Source organism: Cydia pomonella, chromosome 16, assembly GCF_033807575.1.
Source record: "Cydia pomonella isolate Wapato2018A chromosome 16, ilCydPomo1, whole genome shotgun sequence".
NCBI lineage: Eukaryota > Metazoa > Arthropoda > Insecta > Lepidoptera > Tortricidae > Cydia > Cydia pomonella.
Window position 1 is genome coordinate 9,593,194 of NC_084718.1, and position 23,133 is coordinate 9,616,326.

The following is a 23,133-nucleotide window of genomic DNA, read 5'->3' on the forward strand; positions in this document are numbered from 1 at the left end:
TAGGTATATCTACTTGTTGATTACAAGTTGCCCTTTTTCAGATCTGCTGAAATCAAGCAGAAGTAATTTTCTTAAAAATCTAGGGAAGATGGATACTCATTTTTTATCGAAAACATATTATTTTTTGATTTGCAAGGATTAAGTATTAAAATCTGGTGATAATTTTCAAATGGTAAGAAACTCAATTAATAAATACATATTAAGGTTCGGATCCCACTACGCGTTGTTCGACAAGCACTTAAACGTTTTTTATTTTTACTGGTAATTTATTTTTAAAACTCTGTTCCCGCGTTTGATTTGACATTTATTTATTTGTTAATGTTGGCAGCATTGACTTTATAATACCATCCTGGACAGTGAATGGTTCGTCAAATAGATGCCAAGTTTATGCCAAGACAAATAAGAAAATACATCTCCTGGCTGTCACAAACATCTTGTCAAGTCAAACTGTCAGTCGCGTCCGCAAAATTAAAATCCATAGTGATAATGAAGCAAAATAAAGATAAAACCTAATGTATTTAATATTATTGAATTTTATCTTCACACCCACGTGAATATTACAAACCTAAACTGTTATTGTTACTTCAATTCCAATCCAGATAAGCATTGGCCAAACCACAGTGGTACCTAGTTCTAAAAGGCACAAGTTTTTACAATATTGACTATTTATTTGAACTCACATAATGATCAGTGTTTCCAATGCTTGCGTTAGTTTGTGTATTCTTGTAGTTTTCGTCAACATACGTGCTTCTTTTTCTCAATACAGCAAGCCTTGGAGTGATAAATATGAAAGCAATAAATGTCCGAAACTATACCCAAAGAATTTTATCAATTATGCCCCAGTGGGTAAGTAATATATATTACTCATAGTAATAGTAATAAGTCTTTCCTTCTGTGTCAGATGTTTTAAGCAGCATCCTTGTAACAACACTTGCGTTCATGGCTGTATAGCCCTATGCCCTATCCATAATTACCATAATATTATATAAAACGCTTCATGTAAACACTTATTTTGTTGATATAGAATCAGTAATTTTACTTAGGCTGTACAGCAATACCTAAAAATGTATAGATATTGTTGTATTGCAATAAATAATACACTTTGTGAGTTATTAAGCTATAATAATGACTGGGTTATATCTAAAATACATAAATAAAATGAGTGGTTAGAGTAAAGATATCATGAGTTGAAAGAAATATTACAATTACAAAGCTCACTCAATAATAATGTAGGTATTTAAATGATAATGATATAGTATATAAATTAATGCCATATCATTTTCATTTTCTTAGTAACAAAATTGATTAAAAGGCACAATAATTTATCTAATTCAATTTACATTCATTTTCACTGGTAAGGATCCTAACATGAATTTGTTAAAAATGTTGATTAATTTGGCATATTCCTGTATTATTTTTACTAAAACAGTCCTTAATATTTTAATAGAACCTAAATGTATTTAACTTTTAATGTCTCATTTTAAGGTAACCTAACTGCTGGAAACTACTCAGAAAAAACTGGTCTCAAAGGTCTCCGGCAGTGTGTGATGGCATGCTGTCTTGAGGAGACCTGCAATATTGTGTTTATATTTGATTCCCGCTGCTTCCATGTGGAGTGTGTGAGTGATGAGCTGTGCTTGCCACTGCTGCGGGTTGGGAGCCCCAAGTGGGAGTCCCATGTCTCCATGATACTTGTCAAGCCTGTGCTGCCCAGTGGTATGTATAACATACAGGCCAAATCTTTAACCATAATATTTATTTGATTCTAGTTTTAATATAACTCACAGTTTAGGGGCAAGCACATGTACTGGTACAGGTTTGTGCTGACAGACTGCTTTTTTCGTAACTACCTCACTTTGTACACAAATGTCAAACCCTACCCTCATTGTCTATACATAACAAGTTTCTTAGGGTCTTTTGTGTAACAATATATCCATTGCATTTGGACAGAACCATCCATTAACACTATTCGATTCAGATTGATTCAATAAGATTATGGAATTGTGGATGGCACAAGCATAATAGAATATTCATGTTAATATATCTTAAAGTTAAGTCATTTTTCATCAATGTATTTTACACCCCAAGTACACTGCACACTGAGCCCTCTGCTCTCTGCATTTTTGACCTGAGTAAATGGGAGGGTAAGCATGAGAATCTTGGTAACCAGGAGGGCTCCTCTACAAGTCCTTTGAGCATAATATTCATAAAATTATGCTGCAAAGCTTAAATGATCATAACCTTTACCTATTTTTCAGAAAACTGGTCTGAACATATTGGATCAGTCCAGCTACAGAGAAGCTGGCACCAATTATTCCCCTGAGGATGAGTCCGTTTACTCCCCGTACACAAGGAACCAAAATCTGCTTACCGACGATGAGGAATCTAACTTCCTGTCGCATTTCCTTAATAATCTGCCAATGGAGGATGATGATACTAGGCCATATGATAAATACAGGGACAGTACTGACAATGAACTGTTAGTGGATGCAACTAGGTATTGTATTGTCTTTATTTTTTGCTTTCAGTTTATATAACATTATAATCAGTAGAATTGCCATAGATAAGTTACTACATTGTTTAATTAATATTTTTAAGATTTCACACTTGTACTGTCTGTTATTTTTGAGGTGTGCATTAAAAAGTATCATATTACCCTAGTAAAACTACCTAAAGTTTGTCTTAATATATACCTATTGATGAAAGATCAATAGTCATTTGGATGTCTACCTACATTGTAAAACGGCCTACTCACTTCACCATTTGAGCATTTCAGTATCAATTTCATTCAAAATGTTTTTTTAAGATTTCTGGAAAAAGTTCCTTGTGAGGTAGGCGCGTCAGGGGACTGCCCTTTCAACTCTGAATGCATTCCGCTTGGTCTGAAAACACGCAACGGCATTTGCAAATGTGTACCCGGCACTGAAGAGAATGCACAAGGTGTTTGCGTACAGATGTTGCGCCCTTTCTCTAAGGGACCTACCATTCCGATGGACAGCAAAAAGAGTGGGGAGGTGGACAAAACAGATATGAAATCTGAAGCGCCTAAAACTGTTCAAAATTTGACTGTCTCCATTGTTTCTAAAACAGTAAGTTAAGTTTATTATATAAATAATGTACCTATAGCTTTTCTGATGATGTGTCATTTCTAGGCATAAAATGGCAATTTGACGGTAGCCACAGTCGCTAAAGTTATATGCTTAAAAAGTCGCCCCTTAAGTGCCTGGCTCCAAATTGTACCTACGTGAACATTTTGCAGGTGCAACTTCCAGACAATGAAGTAACTTTGGCAGCGTATACAATTCCTGATGAGAAGGCAACAATGAGCCACTATAACTATGCATGGACGCTAGTTGACCAGCCTAATGGTGGATTTACAGGTTTGAACCTTTCACTAAATGAAGTAAAGATCTCCCATACTAATGGCATTGTTCATAAAAGTCTGTCAACTTTAACAAGCCGTTGATAGACTTTGACGTTGATAAAATACATGCTCAGTGTATACAATAACATAGTAATTGCAGTAAATAATTAATAAATAAATGTAAATGTGTAATGTAAAGAATTTTTCCATTTTTCGTTTAATATAAAATGTATAATGTAATGAATTTTAAACCTGAAAGCATGTGATGAATGAGGCACATTTTTTTCGGAAACAATGTAGTTTCATTAAGGAACAGTTAAATAAACAAACGCATGACATGAAACAGACACACAATGAACACCTACATTTATCGATTATAGTGTTATATTTGACATAACGGTAACATGAAAAGGTGACAAAAGAGGTCAACTTTCAGCAAAACCCCATTCAATTTCGATCCCTATTCCTCAGGCAACATGAATCAAAACGGTGCAACGGTTACCCTAACCGAGCTGACCGAAGGCCAGTACCGCTTCAAGCTGACGGTGAACGGCACCAACGCGTACGGCGAAGGCTTCGCCAACGTAACGGTGTTGCCGCCGCTGAGGGTGAACACGCCGCCGCAGGCCATAGTGACGCCGCAGACACAGACTGTTAAGTTGCCGAATTCGGTGGCGGTGCTCGATGGCAGCGCCAGCAAGGTACGAATCTATCAATAATTGAAACACTGTTCTGTAAGACTATTCGTTCGCTTATTTAGCCACTAGGTATCAACCGCCCTTCACGATTCACCCGTGTCCAAAATACCTTTCGGAATTTCACTATTATCTAAATTAATCAATATTGTACAGTTCATTGCCTCCCACTTTGTACCTAATGTCACATGCACTTAGGAATACTTGACCTTAGCGTAAGCAATACAACGAGTCGCATCGAATCCCAAGTCACGCTTCCCTTACGCCGTTTCTACTCATAATAGCCTATGAAATTTTACAACTTCTTATAATTATGTCATTTACATTACAGTTCAGAAATACGAGAAAATAAGGAATTGGAGATTATATGGCAGTATTAAAAGTGGCGTTAATTATACGTACTATATAGGCAGTCGCCGTTCTAGCTGCGATTAGGATCTATACCTAAAATATTTTTTTTTTTTTTTTTTTTTTTTAATTTATTTAAGGTCGCTTTTTAACAACAAAGGTCATTAGCGACCACAAGAGAATTACAATTTTTTATATATATCGATTAATTTTATAAACCTGAGTACATGTAAATATCCATTATTTAAACAATCACTTAAGGTGTTAGGCAACTTACAGATGTCTTTTTCTTTCTTATATGCTAAACACTCAACTAAAATATGGCTCACAGTCAACTCCAAACCGCATTTATCACATTTATTTTTTTCTTCCTTAGTGATAAGATAGCAATGGGTCAAGTTTGTGTGTCCTATTCTTAACCTAGTAATCGCGATCTGAATCGCTTCTACACGTGAATGGTATCGGTGGGGTTTCAAAAATTGATTCTCTAACACACGATACACCACTTACGTTACCACTTTTCCAATAATTATTCCAATAGGTTTTGATTGCTGATTTGATCAGTTTTTTAACTTCAGGGTAGCTGGATTTAATTGAATGATCTATCTGTTGATTTTTAGTAGCGTTTTTAGCCTCAATATCAGCTTTTTCATTTCCAATGATCCCTTGGTGTCCTGGAATCCAGATTAATTCAATTCTAAATTTTTTTTCTAATAGGTCAATAGTTTTTTGTTTAATATGTAAAACAAGTGGATGGGCGTTCTTGGGGTTCTGCAGGCCCATCAAGCATGATTTAGCATCAGTGTAAATTACATGTTTCACTAGGTTAGAATCCTTTTCAATTAATTCTATGGTTTTAAGAATTGCTGTCGCTTCACAGGTAAAAATCGAGCTAAAATCATGGAGTCTATAATTGTAGTTATTGTTACTAGATACAACTGCACATCCAGATTTGCCATTTATAACGGAACCATCGGTATAATACGTTTTACAGTGTTCAAACCATAATTAAGTTTATTAAATAGATTCTTGTAAGTATATTGTGCCGTGTCACTCCTTTTATTTTCGGCTAAGGTTAGATTTATGGGCATTTGAAGCTGTTCCCAAGGTGGAAAAGTAAGTAATTTTATTGGGTATAATTCTGGGATAGTGAGATTTAATTCTTTCAGATATCTTGCTACTCTAATTTTGAAAGGTTGATGTAAACCTGGGTGAAAATTAAATTCGTCATCAGTAACAGATTGTTTGATGTAATAATCATATGTAGGACAATCTGGACGTGATAGAATTTTCGTTGCATAAATCAACGAAAGAGCTCGCCTCCTATATTTAAGTGGCATTTCTCCGGCCTCAGCCAATATACTATTAACAGGACTTGTACGAAATGCACCAATACTAAGTCTCAGTGCCGTGTTTTGTACACTCTCAAGTGAATTCAATGTTCCACTATTTGCAGAATCATATAAAACTGAACCGTAGTCTATTTTTTGTCTAATTATGCTACGGTAAGTGTTTAAAAGACAATTTCTATCGGAACCCCAAGATAGAGAGGCTAATGTTTTAATTATGTTCAATCGATTTATACACTCTGATTTTAATTTATTTATATGTGTTTTCCATGACATTTTACTATCGAACGTTAATCCCAGTATTTTAACATTATTAACTTCCTTGATCAAATGATCATTTAATGATAATTCAATCGTTTTGTTTTGATTATTCTTTTTTGTAAATACAATAAATTCAGTTTTAGTTTTAGAAAATTTAAATCCCGTTTTACGTGACCACTTTTGAAGATCATTTAAAGTATTTTGAATTAATTTAGCTGTAGGTTCAAGTGTTCTGCCACTACACGTTATTGTCAAATCATCTGCAAATAAATAGCCTTTTACAGGTTTATCAATAACAATGAGTACATCATTTATAGCTATCAGAAACAAAATAACACTCAGAACTGAACCCTGAGGCAAACCATTTTCCACAGAGATTGTGTTTGAAAGAAAATTATTTATTCTGACTCTGATAGATCTGTTTGAAAGAAAGTTTTTAACGAAGGCCAGGGAAGACCTTTGATATCAAGATTTTGAAGAAGCTTGATTACTCTATGTTTCCATACCATTTCATAGGCTTTTTCAATATCTAAGGTAACAGCTATTACTGAATTGTCACAAGCAAGGGCATTTAGTAGTTCATTTTCAATATTCATCAGACAATCTATCGTCGACCTATTTTGGCGAAATCCATATTGAGAAGGTGATAAAAGGTTATTTGACTCGATGTACCATCTGATTCTTTTGCTAATTATTTTCTCAAAAATCTTACACAGGTTGCATGTTAAAGATATAGGACGATAACTTCCTGGAGAACTCGGAATTTTTCCAGGTTTCAAAATTGGGATAACTAAAGCTTCTCTCCAGCTATCTGGAAACACCTGTTTATTCCAAATATAATTATAGAGGTTTAGTAAGTAATTCAGACCACTTATCGGAAGATGTTTTATAATGATATTTGGAATATTGTCTGGTCCTGGACTGGTATTTCCTAATTGCGGAAGGACTGATAACAATTCATGCATGGCCAGATTCTTATTTATTGGATTAGAATTATCAGATACATCAAATTTACTTTGAACCTCTTGTGAAGCTTTAAAAACATTAAATTGTTGATCATAATTAGTGGAACTAGAGTTTGAAGCAAATGTTTCAGCCAGTAGATCTGCGTTTGCAACAGGATCAGCACTTAATATTCCGTCTAAATGTTGCAATACAATAGTGTCCCATCTAATATTTTTCTTATTAATTTTTTGGATTTTTTTCCACAGAATCCCAATTGGTGTATGACTATTAATGGATGATATAAAATTTTCCCAATAATTTCTACTACTCTCTTTAAGTATTCTTCTAGCTTTAGATCTTTTTTTCTTATAATCAATTTTTAGTTTTGAATCATGATCATTCCTAGCAAATTTATAATATAATCTTTGAGCCTTTTTTGCTTCTTTAATAGCTATTTTACATTCTTCGTTCCACCATGGTACTAAGTTCTTCCTTTTACAATTGCCTGAAGACTTAGGTACACATTTTTCTGCTTTTTCCAAAATAAAATTATAAAAATTACTAACTATGTCATTGATAGTAATGTCGGAATCGTGATCCAAGTTTATTAATTTACTAATATTGTTATTAATTTCTTCTTGAAATTGCGGCCAATCAGCTGCATGAAATTTCCATCTTTTTGTCATATTAGTGGAGTTCGGTGTTACATCATTGACTAAGGATTTAACCAAAATCGGAAAGTGATCGCTGTCATACAGATCTTCAAAAGCATTCCATTCAAAATATGAGGCAATATTTTGTGAAGCTATTGTTAGATCAATATTACTAGTGCGACCTGTGCTACTAGCAAAATGTGTGGGTTGATCTGTATTTAATAAAACTATGTTATCATGAGAGTCTAGCCAATCGGCCACCAACCGTCCTCTAGTATCGCATCTTTCTGAGCCCCAATAAAAATGATGACTATTAAAATCGCCTAACAAGATGAAGGGGAGCGGTAGTTGATTTACTAGATCATTTAAATCATTCATATTTAAGGAAGTACTATTCGGAAGATATATACTGCATATTGTAACTTTTAAGGGAAAACTTATTTGGACTGCACAGGCTTCTAAATGTGTATTTAAGCGAACTTGTTCTGGAAAAGTGTAAGGTTTCACGAAAATAGCGACTCCGCCACTGGCTTTGTTACCTTGTAACCGGTTTTTAAAGAAGTGTTCAAAACCTCTTAACGATGCACAATAATCAGAAGAGAAATTAGTCTCTTGTAGGCAAACACAGGTTGGAGTTAACTGGTTAATTAACAACTTAATATTTTCTAAACGTGTAAAATACCCATTCACGTTCCACTGCAGTATATCCATAACTGTAGTATATATAGTCTATATTTATATAATATAAAATATATATAAAGATATAAGGTTAACCTTAGCCTACCATTAACATTAAACAGATGGTCCTGTGTTTAAGATCTCGTGAAGTTTCCTGGATAGGCGCGAACATCTGTTCTTCAGGCTTTTGTTCATTTTTGCATGTAAGCTGTTGCACATCATAATAACGTCTCTTACATTATCAGAGTATGAATAAACTACTTCCTTTACATTTTGTTTGCCACGTGTGTTATCCAGTAAACTTTTAAATTGGTCTATGTTTAATGGAAACTTTACTTCGTCACTCAGTTTAATCATTTCTTTTTCTACATCTTTCCAGACCTGTTCTTCACTCCTGGGATCAGTCTTCTTCATTTTTTTTCTCATTTTCTTCTTTCCTTCTATTTCTGTCCAATTTTCGTCTAGAGATACATTACTAAGGGTTTCATCAGTTTCAAGGTCATCAGAATCTATTTCTATTGGTGCCGTCGGTTTTACTTGCGGGAGGGGAGGGGGTAGTGGGGTCACAATCTCTAATTTTGACGATTCTGTTGTAGTAGGGGAATGGGCCCTTTTAATGCCTTGTGAAATTGTCGGAATGTAGTCATCATTTCTCTCGAAAGTGTTTTTTATATCTTCTGCGACTTCTTGTGTGTTTATTTCACTGTTCTGAGCAGTATTTTGTTGGCAGTTTTTAGCCAGGTGTCCAATACTATTACAGGTAAAACATTTAAGAGAGTCGGTGGAGATATATATCCAATAATTTGTGTCCTCAAAGGTTACTTGGAATGATTCAGGTAGATGTTTTTCATCCTCAGGGGTGACGTATAATTGTCTTCTAAAACTTAATACATGAGAAAATCCTGGTTCCGTTACACCGGTTTTCATGAAGGTGATAGGAGACATTATTTTTACATTTAATTCTTCGAACTTGTTTTCAATAATGTTATGCGGAATAACGGGGCATACGTTTGATAAAACGATCCGTTTATTTCTGGTTACTAATGGTCTTATCTCCAGCTGCTTATCCCGAATATTAACATGTTTTTTTGTGTCTATGAGATTATCAGCAGTTTTCTTTGAATCCATGTATATACATATGCGGGCATTCGATATACGAGAAATGAAGCGAATAGACGTCGATGGTACGATAGCCGATAACGCCACTAAATAGTCTTTTATTGTAATACCGTCAATGGCGTCAAGAATAATAGCTTGATCTTTCTTGGGGAAACTTGTAGTCGAAGTAACATTTGCATAACTAACATGTTTTTGAGAACTTTGCTGTTGTTGTTCCGACACTTGTGTTTGAGAATACGTTGGGGTAATTTCAGACGAATTTTGGGACATTGTGGGGTTTTGAGACATTGGAGTTTGATTCATTTCTTATTCAAGGAACTCCTGTTAACAGGAGCCCTTGCACTTTCACTGCACACCAAAGTTTTGTTTACGTTCCACTAACAATAATACGGTAAGTTATTAAAAACTCGCATTCACTCAGGTAATCCTGCGGCACGCGCGTCCACAGTGGCTACCGGTGCAAGACTGACCTAAAATATGTCCTATGTTGGATTGCATAAAAATAGTGCAATTATAGATTAAGTACTTTCCTTATTCCTTATAATTAACTTCCTCAGGACGACGATGCCATAATATCATGGCACTGGGAGCTCACATCCGGCCCTATCGGTTACCAGCCGCCCTTAGAAGACAAGCCCACACTCGTCCTAAAGGACCTCAAGCAACCGGGGAACTATACGTTCAAGCTCACCGTGGAGGACTCCGACCATGTGAAGAACTCCACCACGGCCAACATTACAGTGTTGAACCATACCGACTACCCGCCTGAAGCTAATGCAGGTAAGAAAAGCAACACATGAATAAATAGCCGACAAGTACACAAAAAGAAAACAATTATTTTTAGGGTTATCTCTGAAGCTGCAATTTATTTTACAAGCCTGTTATAGTCATGTTCTTCACTTTTGGAAATTGTGTTTATTTTTAAAAACTTACATTTCAGAATTTAAGACATACATTGAGAGACTAGTTAAAATTCAAATGAGCATTAACCATTTTTTTACGCGCCTTACCGTAGTACCAAAAGCCAATACGAAGGATTGTATTTTTTTTTCTAAGTATGGATATATGTTTGTATTTTTTTTACGTCCGTAACCGGATGGTAAAAAATTGTGGAGGTACTATTTTTCAATCGTTTTTTATCAGGTCAAGATGTAATAATCTACCTCCCGAACAACAACTTGACCCTGAACGGGAGCCTGTCCACCGACGACCACGAGATCACCTCGTGGGAGTGGACGAAGGCCGCCGAGGACGAGAACAAGGCGGTCGACATGCAGAATACACATTCGCCTTATTTGCAGGTACGCGCCAAACCCTCTAGGTAAGGTAACATGTTAAACGACGCTTCGACTAAATATTGTATGGTTAAATCCCTAGATACTAGATTAACGATGGTCGTAGTTGACCCTGTGACTGATACAACGACAATGCAAACTAAAATTTTAATTATTTTGTGGTGAGCGTTTCGACTGAACGTCTAGCAGCGACCTTCAACAAGTAGGATTTTTGGCTGAAAGGTGCCAAGTTCCGGCGGTTCCACGTCACTGGGGTCAGGCCTCCGTCACTCGCTCAAGGCCACGCGCTATATGCCTACCGCTCAGCGTATCGTCGACGATACAACCGACTGAAACGTTTAATAATTATGTTGAAGAGTTAGTATTTTTAAATAATTTTGACAAGTCATAATGAATCGGCCTTGTAGCACCGTATTAAGTACATACATAGATATCTGGAGGCACGGCAGTGTCCCCGCCAAGTCGAGCGCGAAGCAAACACTGCCGTACCATCCTTTACTGGAACCATTTCGCCGCATTTTCAGGCCCCTATTTGAGAACCTTTGGATAAGACCAGAACGCAGAAATTTTCGTCATCCAGTAAGCTATAATCACATACTTAAAATCCAAAATTTCAAGTCTGTAGGTCATTTAGTTCCAAGTTAAGCGAAAGCAAAGTTTCGCATTTATGACACTCACTCACTCACTCATGATCATCAAAATAGAACTAGTACTTCCCATAAACTCAGAGAGCTGAAATTTGGTACAGAGTTAGGGTTTAATGGTGTACAAGTGATACATGATGAATGGACACTACTTATGTATTACAACCTAACTAACTACTGGGAAGGAGTTCGTCGCATTGAAATTTACCTGCACGGAGTGGAAAACTGGTGTCAGAAGACAGACCCCAGATATTGCAAAACTACACTCAACCAACTATACCACGAGATAGACCTCCTCCAGTACTACAACGCTATATTGCTTACCCCTCACAAACATCTAACTGACAGAAAGAAAAGAGGACTTGTCGATGGGGTTGGATACATAACTAACAGTCTATTCGGAATCTTGGATCAACGATTTGCTGAAAAATACGAAACCGACATAGAAGCAATACATACCAATGAAAACTACTTACTTGAACTCATAAAAAACCAAACATCCATCGTTGAGCTAGAAAACAAGATTTTAAAGAAAAATGAAGTCAACATTCTACAACAGTTTAACGTTATAGAAACATTTATGAACCAAACGAATATAAACCTAGCCAAGGTTGAGTCAGCAGTAGAAATCGCCATGGCTACCAGCTATTTTAACTCCGCAGCTTTGTCGGCATATTTACTTATCAACAATATGAAAAACATGCAAGAAATGCTCTTCAACACATTGACTGACGTCTATAAGGGCCATATCGACGTCCACTTAGTCACGCCGGTTAACCTAATCGATCAAATGAACATTATCGCGGGCAAACTGCCCAGAACTATATCGTTACCTGTTAGCAACATACGAGAAGACATCAAGGACCTATATAAACTACTATATGTTAAAGCTCGAGTAACGGACAGTTATTTCTTATTCGAACTACACATACCTCTGATTTCGGATGAAGACTACACATTACATCGTGCCATACCTCTACCTGTAAAAACTACCCAAGGCACTATCATCGTGCAGACGAGCACCAGTTACATAGCCACTAACTTTCAGAAAAATACCTACATATCCTTTAGGGAAGAGGACCTTCAACAATGCGTCCAACTAAAGCTCGACAACTTTATATGCAACAAAAACGTACCAGTGTTTAGCCTTCACCATGAAAATATCCCATGCGAAGCAAAACTAATAGGTCATCGAACGAGCACACCGTGTGACATAACGCACACGTCATGCAAGGAAGCCTGGATCGAGTTACACTCACCGAACACTTGGCTTGCTATATGTTGCAAGACCTGCTCATTACGAGCCATTTGTGACGAAGACGTGACGTCACACACTATGACGTCATCCGGAATAGTCACTCTAGCACAAGGTTGTGTACTACAATCTAAATATTTAACTATTCACTCGCTAAATCACTACAACAGCAAAGTGAAGATGGACTACTATATCAACGTGCCATCAGTAACGTCATCAATTAATAAGATTGCAAATCTAACCTACCATAACATACCGCATCTATACTATACGGCAAACAATGACGCGGACGTCAAGGAAATCGAGAAAAAATTAAATTACGCAAGGGGTAAGGAACAAAGCCTTCCTACAGCTCTCACTACCCACGACATTCATCAATATACCATATGCTACCTTTTGCTGGCCGCAGCTGTCTCTGCTGCCATTTTTTGGAGGGTGGGAAGGTGCTATCCCAACTTGTGCGCACTAAGGAAGCGCAAGCAATGCTCAAGGCAAGCAGTGGAACCGCACTACGAGGATATCGAGCTTCGGCCGACACCAAGGGAGAGGCGCCATTCGCCAACCACAAGTCAGAGCAGAATCGACAAGCAGCCCCAGCGAACACCTCCCCACCAGCGGCAATGTGGGATTCAACCTCGATTAATTTAGATTTAATGGTCAACACTATTAAATATTACAACTTACCTATCCAAAGAACGTAGCAGTAGCACACACACACACACACACACACACTAGAATTGGCAAGAATTTGAATTAATCGCCCCCAAGTTCACGCACGTCCAAAAAGCCCCACAGCCAGTCAAAGTCAAGCGGGGCCCAAATGATGAACCAGAACAACTGGCTGGGCGACAGCTCAAACTCCGCGCCGTAAAGAACACCATCCGGGGCCGTGAAGGACAGTTCTCCAAAAAATCTCTCCCCAAGCTCCAATGCAGGAGTTTGGAGAGTGATAAAGGGATGGCCCTCGGGAGTTATAAAACAAGATTGATACACCATCCCATAACGAGGATGGTCATAGCGCACCCGCGAGTAAAGGAACTGCAACCCGTGGCGCTCAGCAAACAAGACACTGCGCGAGCGAACATGCACAAGGGTTGCTACGGACTCCATGATGCCAAAAACCGTACTGTGGTTAATCTGCCATTAAAATAATAATGAAAATATAAAGACCACCCAGAATGCAATATGAAACCAATACCAATAACCTACTAAACTAACAGAATCCCAAAAAAGGGGGATCTCCATCATCCTTACTAAGTGATAGTGATATAATAGCTGACAAGCATTATTAACTAAAAGAAACATTGTCAAATCTCACACCTACCTGTAGAATATAAGATTAAAACTCGAATGCACATTACATATTAACAAAGCACTTTGTAATTATAAGTAGGAAATCTAAGATTATAAATATGTAACTTTAGCTATGTGACCTTTAGGTTAGGTTAATGTAGCACTATCCAGATTGTTTAATGTAATATTATCCATGTAGCCTTTAATTGGTCAAGCCATTGTAACTTAGATCCTATCTCGGGTATCCTTAACTTCCTTTTGGGGTTGCCAGTATGTACAGTCTCATTACTGTACATGCTTACGTTGCGATAAACTATAACGTAAGCCCTACGTGATGCATACGTCATGTGACATTAAGAAAATAGAAAATAGATTAATTAACGCACAATAGAAATGTCAAGGGTATGAATCATCTAAGAAATTATAATTATATTCAATATTGTTAAATGTCACCTAAATGCAATGCACGTAGACAGCACTATATAAACCCTTTTTTTTTTTTTTTTTTTTTCTCCAGGGGGGAAAATGCATTCCGCATACCACCCGGGTGCGGGGGGTGACCCGAGTGGTTATGTGGGACTCCCGTCTAGGCTAATGAGGCCCACGGTATACCCACTAAAAACCCCCCATATGCCACCTCGCCGCCTTATTGGTGGGGTTACGGGAACACTTGCGTACTCATCCGCGACCCCACCGGCGGCAGCCGCCCTCGAGCGGCTCCTTCGCGGATGCCCGAAGGCCCTTCACGCGAGGCGCGCCAGATAGTTCGACGCGCCTTCCTCCTCGGCCTCCGTCCTGCAGTGTAGCGGACCCCCCCGAGCCCGCCACAAGGAGGCCACGGGCGCCAGAAAACTCCCCAGCGCCCGGCGGCAGATGAGGTCCATGGTTCTGCCGCAAACCACAACTCGGCTGCAGAGGACAGGGAGAACGGCACACCTAACACCGACACTCCTCTTCCTCTGCAGCCCCACCAACGCCGCTACAGCGGAACGGCCCCGCCAAGGTCGCAGGGGATAGGGAGAGTGGCGCATCGTGATACCATCACGCCTCTTCCCCTGCGATCCCACCTCGGCCGTCGAGGATAGGGAGAACGGCTAACCGCAATACCGACACTCCTCTTCCTCGACGGTCCACCTCCAACGCGTCACAAGTGGGCTTATATCAAGCCCACTTGGAGCGTCCTCCTCGGGCCAGCTCGCACCTCAAACAGGCCGGCCCTGGTTGCCTCTTCGCTTCACCGTGGGAGACCAAGCCACGGCTACTAAGCCCCTCCACCACGACAAGGTGGGCAACCCTCGGGGGGGCACTATATAAACCCTGGTTTTCCTCAATAAATCGTTCAGTAACCATCCAACCTTCAGTGTATTATTCTACCTCCGCCACCAGCGCTACCAGTCGCATCAAGCAAGTGTAAGGGCTAACGGCCCCTACAAATGGCCACATAAAGGGAAAACTATAAAAACTAAGATAATCGAAGATCTGGAGTACCTGGTGACCCTGATGAGAAAACAAAATAATAATAATAAACTACTCCTAAAAATAAAAAAACTGTGTCAAATAAGAAAATCTAATAAAATAAATCAATAAGCCCACGTTTCTACAAAAAGAAGTGAAATCCCACCAAAAACATTCTGTAAAAAACTAGCCAAGTCTCGATGGAGCTGCTTCTTTATCTCTAAAAAGTAATGAAATCTAGACAAAGTCGTGCCAAGTCTAAGGTTCCTTACTGCGATTTCTTTATAATTATAGATAATGTTGTGTGACTTGGCCGTTGAAGGGTACACAAGGGTACAAAACCAGGCGACAGATTGGTGCAATGGTGTCATGGAGCACCTGGTTTTGTACCCTTGTGTACCCTTTTATTTTAAAAACCGTTGATTTTCCGTCGATTTGCTCCTGTTTTCCGTATTATTAAAATTATTTACGCGATTTAGGATACTTTCAACTATAAAATTTAATAACAGAATTCCGAGAAGGGTAAAAATTATCTATCATTATATAAAACTAAAATAAAGAATAAGTATTTACTTTCTTACCTACTTACTAAAACATATTTGATTGACCAATAAAAAAATATGGTTGATTCGTAATCGCAACGTAGTGATTATATGCTCTTTGATCGCAACATTCATTTTATTACAATAATCATCATAGGTACTTACAACCCTAGCGCATTCTTACGATGACGCGTTGGCACGTGACTCGCACGGCGGGCATCACAGTCTCGACTCTTTTTGCGCGTACTTATGGTACATTTCCTCTCGTCCTGAGCAGCAGGTATTATTATTAAGATTTTGTAGGCTATTATAGCGTAGGTATTTTCGCTTTTGTATGGGAATGATGTATCTGTTACGTAGTAACTATTTATTAATCTGTGCTGGGGTAACACGCCCTATAAACTAAGTACTTCTTCTAGTTTCTTGTACTGTATTTCATGTACCTACCAAATACATAACCAACCATTCTATGGTGTTGTTGACACCAAGAGTCCTTAAGACTGTCGGTGTTTAGCTTTCGCTCTGAATTAATATTATTTATATTAATTAGTGGTAATCGCTGTGGGCCACACATATTGTAAACAATATAGTAATTATTTTTGTAAGTAGTACTTGTAGTGGCTGTTTGTTTACCCTAATAAAGAGAAAAAGAAAAAGAGCTTTTCAGTCGAGTACCGTGTTTAGGCAACGAAGCTTGCTGAGTGGCCTATGTAAGGTACGAGATTGAAAAGCTTGATTATAACACTTTTTAGGGTTCCGTAGCCAAATGGCAAAAAACGGAACCCTTATAGATTCGTCATGTCCGTCTGTCTGTCCGATTATGTCACAGCCACTTTTTTTTCATATTTATAAGCAACTTTCAGGTGAGGAACAATACGAGATATGAAGGCTTGTTTGAGAACTTTTATATATCTTTTAACTTTTATGAGCCCACTCACTTGACAAAATGGTAATTCTAATAACCTAACCTACCTTGTGAGTTGGGGGTTAGACGGCAGTAGCTTCCCCAAAACTAGTATCATAAGTCATAACTAAATACAATTAGCTATAGCAAAGTAACTTATTTCCAGATTTTTGTTTCCTTTTATTAACATTACTCTCTGTTTACCAGCTATCAAACTTATCGGAAGGCATGTACACCTTCGTGCTCAAGGTGACGGACTCCTCGGGTCAGACGTCAGCGGCCGACGTGCACGTGTTCGTCAAGCCGCCGACCAACACTCCGCCAGAGGCCCACGCCGGCCCGGACCAGGTGGGCACTACTGCATGCAACTTTTCGTAGTTTCCAGACATGTTAATAACAGCATGAGAGTGTAATAAACATGTGTTCTGTCTCTTACTCGTTTATGGATACGGAATGATGTATAAAGTAGGTACTTTAATTTAAAGGGATACAATGTTTGGTCGCGATACACATAAAAGGCACAAAATCATGTAAAGAAGCTCGGAACGTTTTTTTCTGGAAAATGCTAAAGAAATGTTTTGTTACAGCCGGTTTTATCTATTATTACACAGCATTTTATAAAGCAACGGTATTTGATTTTAGTTTTTTTAAACTATGTACATACGTCGGTAACCCTCATCGGTTCGGCCTCGCACTACAATCACTGTATAGTCGCATACACTGCATACACATGGCGCGGCCTCATCGGCCCCACTAACAAACAAATCTCATTTTATATAGTTCATATCCCACTCCCGAACGCGGGTAGCCCTCAACAGCTCGCCCTCCTACGAGAGTCATATCTCTCCCCCAGTTCCAGGTCATATCCCTCCCCCAAACGTGAGTAACCCTCAACGGCTTGGCCTGGTACGAAGGCCACCTCATAGTCCCTTACACCTGATGCTGGCTGCCTCGTCGGTCCCACTAACTATAAAACAACTCTCATTCCAGTTCATATCTCTCCCCCAAACGTCGGTAACCCTCAACGGCTCGGCCTCGCACGACGATCACCGTATAGTCGCATACACATGGCGCTGCCTCGTCGGCCCCACTAACAGTACCATCCTCAACTTCAATGAGTCCGTCGCCAACGCGACCGGCCTCACGAAGGGCCAGTACGTTTTCTCGCTGACTGTACTTGACGATAACGGGAATTCGGCCTCGGATAATGTGACTGTCAATGTGGCTCAGAGTAAGTTTATGGAATACGAATATCGATTGAGAATATCTGAAATCGGAGTATAAATATATTTCCATTTGATGACAAATTTGATTAAACACTTTAGATTATGATATCGGAAGTTACGTTTCATTACTGCAGCGTTAATTGCATAATATGACTAACGGCCTTTTTAGGTTGGCTGCCTACAAATTTGGACTTTAAATATGAAAGATAGATTTCAATTTTCATTATCATTTACATTCTGTTATCGGTTCAGCGTTATATTTAGCATTACAATTAGGTGCCTTCATCCGTATATATAAGTAGTGTTTTCGCTGATTTTATTGTCCAGTAAACTGCAATGGCTATGATTTCTTCAATGACTATTAAAACAAGGCAAAATGTGGAAATAAATTTTCCGATTCTAGATATTTCTAATTGATTAGAATCACTACGAGTACAACATAAATTTAGCAATAAGCATGCTGCGTGTTATATGCATAAATCTATACATTATGGTACGGTGTCGGCAAAATCTTGTATTAAATATGGATGTATTTGATTACTAATCGCACAACGCTGCATGCACTTGACATGCGCAATATTCTTGCATACTTTGACTACTACGTGCTCTCCATGGTAAAAGAACTACATTTTAATGCAAATAGTTCTCTTATAAGTAGGGCTACTACAATATTATACTTTTATATTTTACTATAATTTTATTTTATTTACTCAAACATAATGTCATTTATGTTACCTGAAAATGTGGGTACCTAGTTTTATCAGACATTCTTACGCCCCAAAAGTTTTTTTGAAATAAAGACTGTGAATTTTGCAATTTTTTCCCTTATTTCACAATATGTTGTGGTCTTGTGGTATAGTTAGACGTCTCTACTTAATACAAAATTAAACCTAATAACCCATTCGATCCATTTCTATCTGTAGACCAGAATAGTCCTCCGAAAGCGAACGCGGGCGGCAACCAAGTACTGTACCTGCCGCTGCCGGTGCTTATTCTGAACGGGTCCAAGTCGTCGGACGACTTCCGCATCGTGTCGTGGAAGTGGACGCGCTCGGGCTCCGGCCTGGCCGCCGGCACCGTCATCCTCGACTCTGACAAGGAGCCTGTACTTATGGTGAGTGAGATAACTATACCTAGAACTTTTTCTAAGTGATTGTTAAAATGGAATATCGACATAACTATTATAGTATAGTTATAACAGTTACTCTAAAGCGAACACTATAGTGGAAGTGGACGGGCTCGGGCTTGGCTGCCAGCTTCGTATACTCGGACAAGGTGCCCGTGCCGAGTGAGTTATAACTATACCTGCAACTTTTTCTAGCAATGAGTGATAGTTAAAATGAAATACCGACATAACTGTTGTAGTATAGTTATAACAGTTACTCTAAAGCGAACACTATAATGGAAGTGGACGCGCTCCGAGGCCTGCGCGACGGCACCGTCATACTGACTCCGACAAGGAGCCCGTACTTATGATAAATCTCATGAAGATCCGTCATTATATCATTTTTTACACTGTGTTATGCATTCTTACTGCCAAGTAAAAAAAATTGTTTTTGTTTATTTTTTTCGATTCTTTGTTTGCAATTTGAACTTTTTTTGTAAAATCTATTTTTTGCAGTGTTACTTGTCACTTTTTGACATCTATAAAAAAAATCATTTGGAATAGGTCCCATAGTTGCAACATCGCCAGGCGTTTTGCACTAAATAACAATACAAAGAAGTTTTTTTTTTGTAAGTGGCTTTAACTCTGAAATTAGGCGAATTTCAAAAAAGTTTTTAAAAATTAGTCTTTAAATATGATCAGGAATATAATGTTAAAATATCTCGCAATGCTCATGGGCACAATGTATTGACATTGAGTTGAGACAAATTAGCTCTTGCTAAAATGTAGGAGCTTCCTAGGGATGTAAGGGCCCCATCTAGTGATGTCTTTGAGAGATGTAAAAGAATGCACAAACTCCAAACATATGCGTTATTTTTAAATAAAATAAAACATTTCATATGCCCTAAGCTAAACTACAAACGTAATAATTAGTGCCACATACAACGCGGTGTCATATAAAGGTAAAATACCTACTCAGCACTCACTAATTTACTTGTCTCTGCTTTTAGTTAACAAACATAGAGCCGGGCCGCTACGTGTTCGAGTTGACAGTGACGGACGACCAGGGAGATTCCGACAGAGACACCGTCAGCGTGCAGGTAAACTTTCCAGCTGTGGGAAACCGTCCATAAAACTGTTAAATACTACAGATACAAAGAAAAGGCAGGTCTTAGTTCAACTTAAGCCAAAAAATACGGTTTAACTCACGTAATTTTAGACACTCGCGCAACATGTTTCGGGGATCCTAGGTCACCTTTTCAAGCACTAACAGTGCATGAGTAGCGTTCACGATGGCCGCGCGTTGCGTACTGCTGAACGCAGCGTCGCGCGCAAATGAGGTAACCGGTTGGGGGAGGTGCGCTGTCGTTAAAGGAGGGGTTGTGACTTAAGTCAGTATGACTCAGGACAGTTTAAATTCGATTGAGGCCTTAATTCCTCAGTTTTGCGGTCAATTATGTTTAGTTATGTATGTTTATATCTGAAGTTGGAGTTAAACACAAAACAACACTGTTCGTGCATTCCAGGCCATTTGCTTTTAGATTAGGTTTTTTTTTTTATTGTCAGAATAATCACTATTAGGTACATTTTCAACTGGACGTAGTTTTGCAAACGGGAACCAACCCAATAAACAAAAAGTTTAAGCTTAGTGTTAAAAGATTATTTAAATATTTGGTTTTTTTATTTGCAGGTGAAGCCAGATCGTCTGGAACGCAACCTACTAGAGATGACCCTCAATATTCCCATATCATCGTTCACGCAAACACAGCTGGAGTCGCTCATACAGAAAATGACGCTTCTACTAAAGGACGACGTCAAGATCAATGTCACAGAAGTACGCGGGGAAATCGACTCGGGGAACACACAGCTTATATTCTTCTTGTGGGAAAATGTAAGTATAACACTCAACAAATTGGTTATTTTGTTGGATATGTGTATATATCAAAATATTTTTGATTTTTACAGCACGTTTTGAATGGATAAGTAATAAAATCATTCCGTATGGTGCCGGTAATTAATTTAGGTGACTAAAATACGTATGTCATATACATATATTTACTTAATCGACCTCAGGGTCAAGGAGAAGGCATTCGCTAGCTTCCATGGACGTCGCCAAGAGGGGACAGGGGGGTCAGCTGCTCCCCCTATTCCTCCCCTTGGCCATCCGCCACATGAACTGCGATGCTGCGTGCAATGTTTATAGAACGTTATAGCAAAATCAGTATCTCAACTTTGCACGGTCGTTCCGCTACCGGACTGTAATCATACGACCAATCGGATTCGAATTTTGTATTAATTTGATAGACGTAATATCCCCACCTAACCTCGCGTTATCTACCCCTACCCCAGGGTGAAGCGATGGAAGGCATCCGCGCGCTGGAGGTGTCGCGCCCGGCGGCGGCCGCGGCCGGGCCCGAGGCGGCGGCGCGCGTGCGCACCACGCGCTGCCTCAGCGCCTGCTCGGGCCGCGGCGTGTGCGACGACGCCACGCGCGCCTGCCGCTGCGACGCCTTCTGGATGCAGAGCCTGCTCGCGCAGCTGCAGCCGCACCGAGGGCCCGACTGCGGTCAGTACTGTTGGCTTAGCACTATACAAGTGCTGCGACAGCAGTGCCCCGAGACGGACTGCGGTTTCCAAATTTTACGACTAATGTAGTGTAAAGTTATTAGAAGTCAAAAAGGTATATTAGAATATACCCTAAGCAAAGGTCTTTGGGACCCAGGAGGCTCTAGACTGAATGTTATGTGTACAGATTGGTCGGTGGTGTACGCGAGCCTGGGCGGCGTGGCGCTGCTGTGCGCGCTGGGCGGCGGCTGCTGGGGCGTGGCGCGCGCGCTGCGCCGGCTGTGCGCGCCGCGCAGGCCGCCGCGGCGACCCAAGTACAGGCTGCTGCCCGTCGCCGACCACGAGGACAAGCCGTGTGAGCACTCTATACTAACAGACTTGGTGGAGGGGAGGGGCGCCGGCTGTGCGCGCCGCGCAGGCCGCCGCGGCGACCCAAGTACAGGCTGCTGCCCGTCGCCGACCACGAGGACAAGCCGTGTGAGCACTCTATACTAACAGACTTGGTGGAGGGGAGGGGCGCCGGCTGTGCGCGCCGCGCAGGCCGCCGCGGCGACCCAAGTACAGGCTGCTGCCCGTCGCCGACCACGAGGACAAGCCGTGTGAGCACTCTATACTAACAGACTTGGTGGAGGGGAGGGGCGCCGGCTGTGCGCGCCGCGCAGGCCGCCGCGGCGACCCAAGTACAGGCTGCTGCCCGTCGCCGACCACGAGGACAAGCCGTGTGAGCACTCTATACTAACAGACTTGGTGGAGGGGAGGGGCGCCGGCTGTGCGCGCCGCGCAGGCCGCCGCGGCGACCCAAGTACAGGCTGCTGCCCGTCGCCGACCACGAGGACAAGCCGTGTGAGCACTCTATACTAACAGACTTGGTGGAGGGGAGGGGCGCCGGCTGTGCGCGCCGCGCAGGCCGCCGCGGCGACCCAAGTACAGGCTGCTGCCCGTCGCCGACCACGAGGACAAGCCGTGTGAGCACTCTATACTAACAGACTTGGTGGAGGGGAGGGGCGCCGGCTGTGCGCGCCGCGCAGGCCGCCGCGGCGACCCAAGTACAGGCTGCTGCCCGTCGCCGACCACGAGGACAAGCCGTGTGAGCACTCTATACTAACAGACTTGGTGGAGGGGAGGGGCGCCGGCTGTGCGCGCCGCGCAGGCCGCCGCGGCGACCCAAGTACAGGCTGCTGCCCGTCGCCGACCACGAGGACAAGCCGTGTGAGCACTCTATACTAACAGACTTGGTGGAGGGGAGGGGCGCCGGCTGTGCGCGCCGCGCAGGCCGCCGCGGCGACCCAAGTACAGGCTGCTGCCCGTCGCCGACCACGAGGACAAGCCGTGTGAGCACTCTATACTAACAGACTTGGTGGAGGGGAGGGGCGCCGGCTGTGCGCGCCGCGCAGGCCGCCGCGGCGACCCAAGTACAGGCTGCTGCCCGTCGCCGAC

The 23,133-nt window shown here is 40.7% G+C and overlaps 1 protein-coding gene across 1 annotated transcript in view; it reads left to right on the top strand.

The window, feature by feature from the left end:
- The first annotated feature begins 456 nt into the window (after positions 1-456).
- Positions 457-23,133, top strand: part of LOC133526125 (dyslexia-associated protein KIAA0319) — a 32,432-nt gene continuing 9,755 nt past the window's right edge. The window contains 16 exon segments of the mRNA XM_061862605.1: positions 457-846; positions 1,486-1,716; positions 2,259-2,272; positions 2,274-2,497; positions 2,807-3,089; positions 3,260-3,380; positions 3,836-4,065; positions 9,970-10,192; positions 10,556-10,713; positions 17,008-17,148; positions 17,791-18,031; positions 18,950-19,140; positions 20,142-20,231; positions 20,822-21,022; positions 21,481-21,697; positions 21,884-22,051. Of these exon segments, the coding sequence (XP_061718589.1) occupies positions 684-846; positions 1,486-1,716; positions 2,259-2,272; positions 2,274-2,497; positions 2,807-3,089; positions 3,260-3,380; positions 3,836-4,065; positions 9,970-10,192; positions 10,556-10,713; positions 17,008-17,148; positions 17,791-18,031; positions 18,950-19,140; positions 20,142-20,231; positions 20,822-21,022; positions 21,481-21,697; positions 21,884-22,051 (2,896 nt within the window). The 5' untranslated portion in view covers positions 457-683.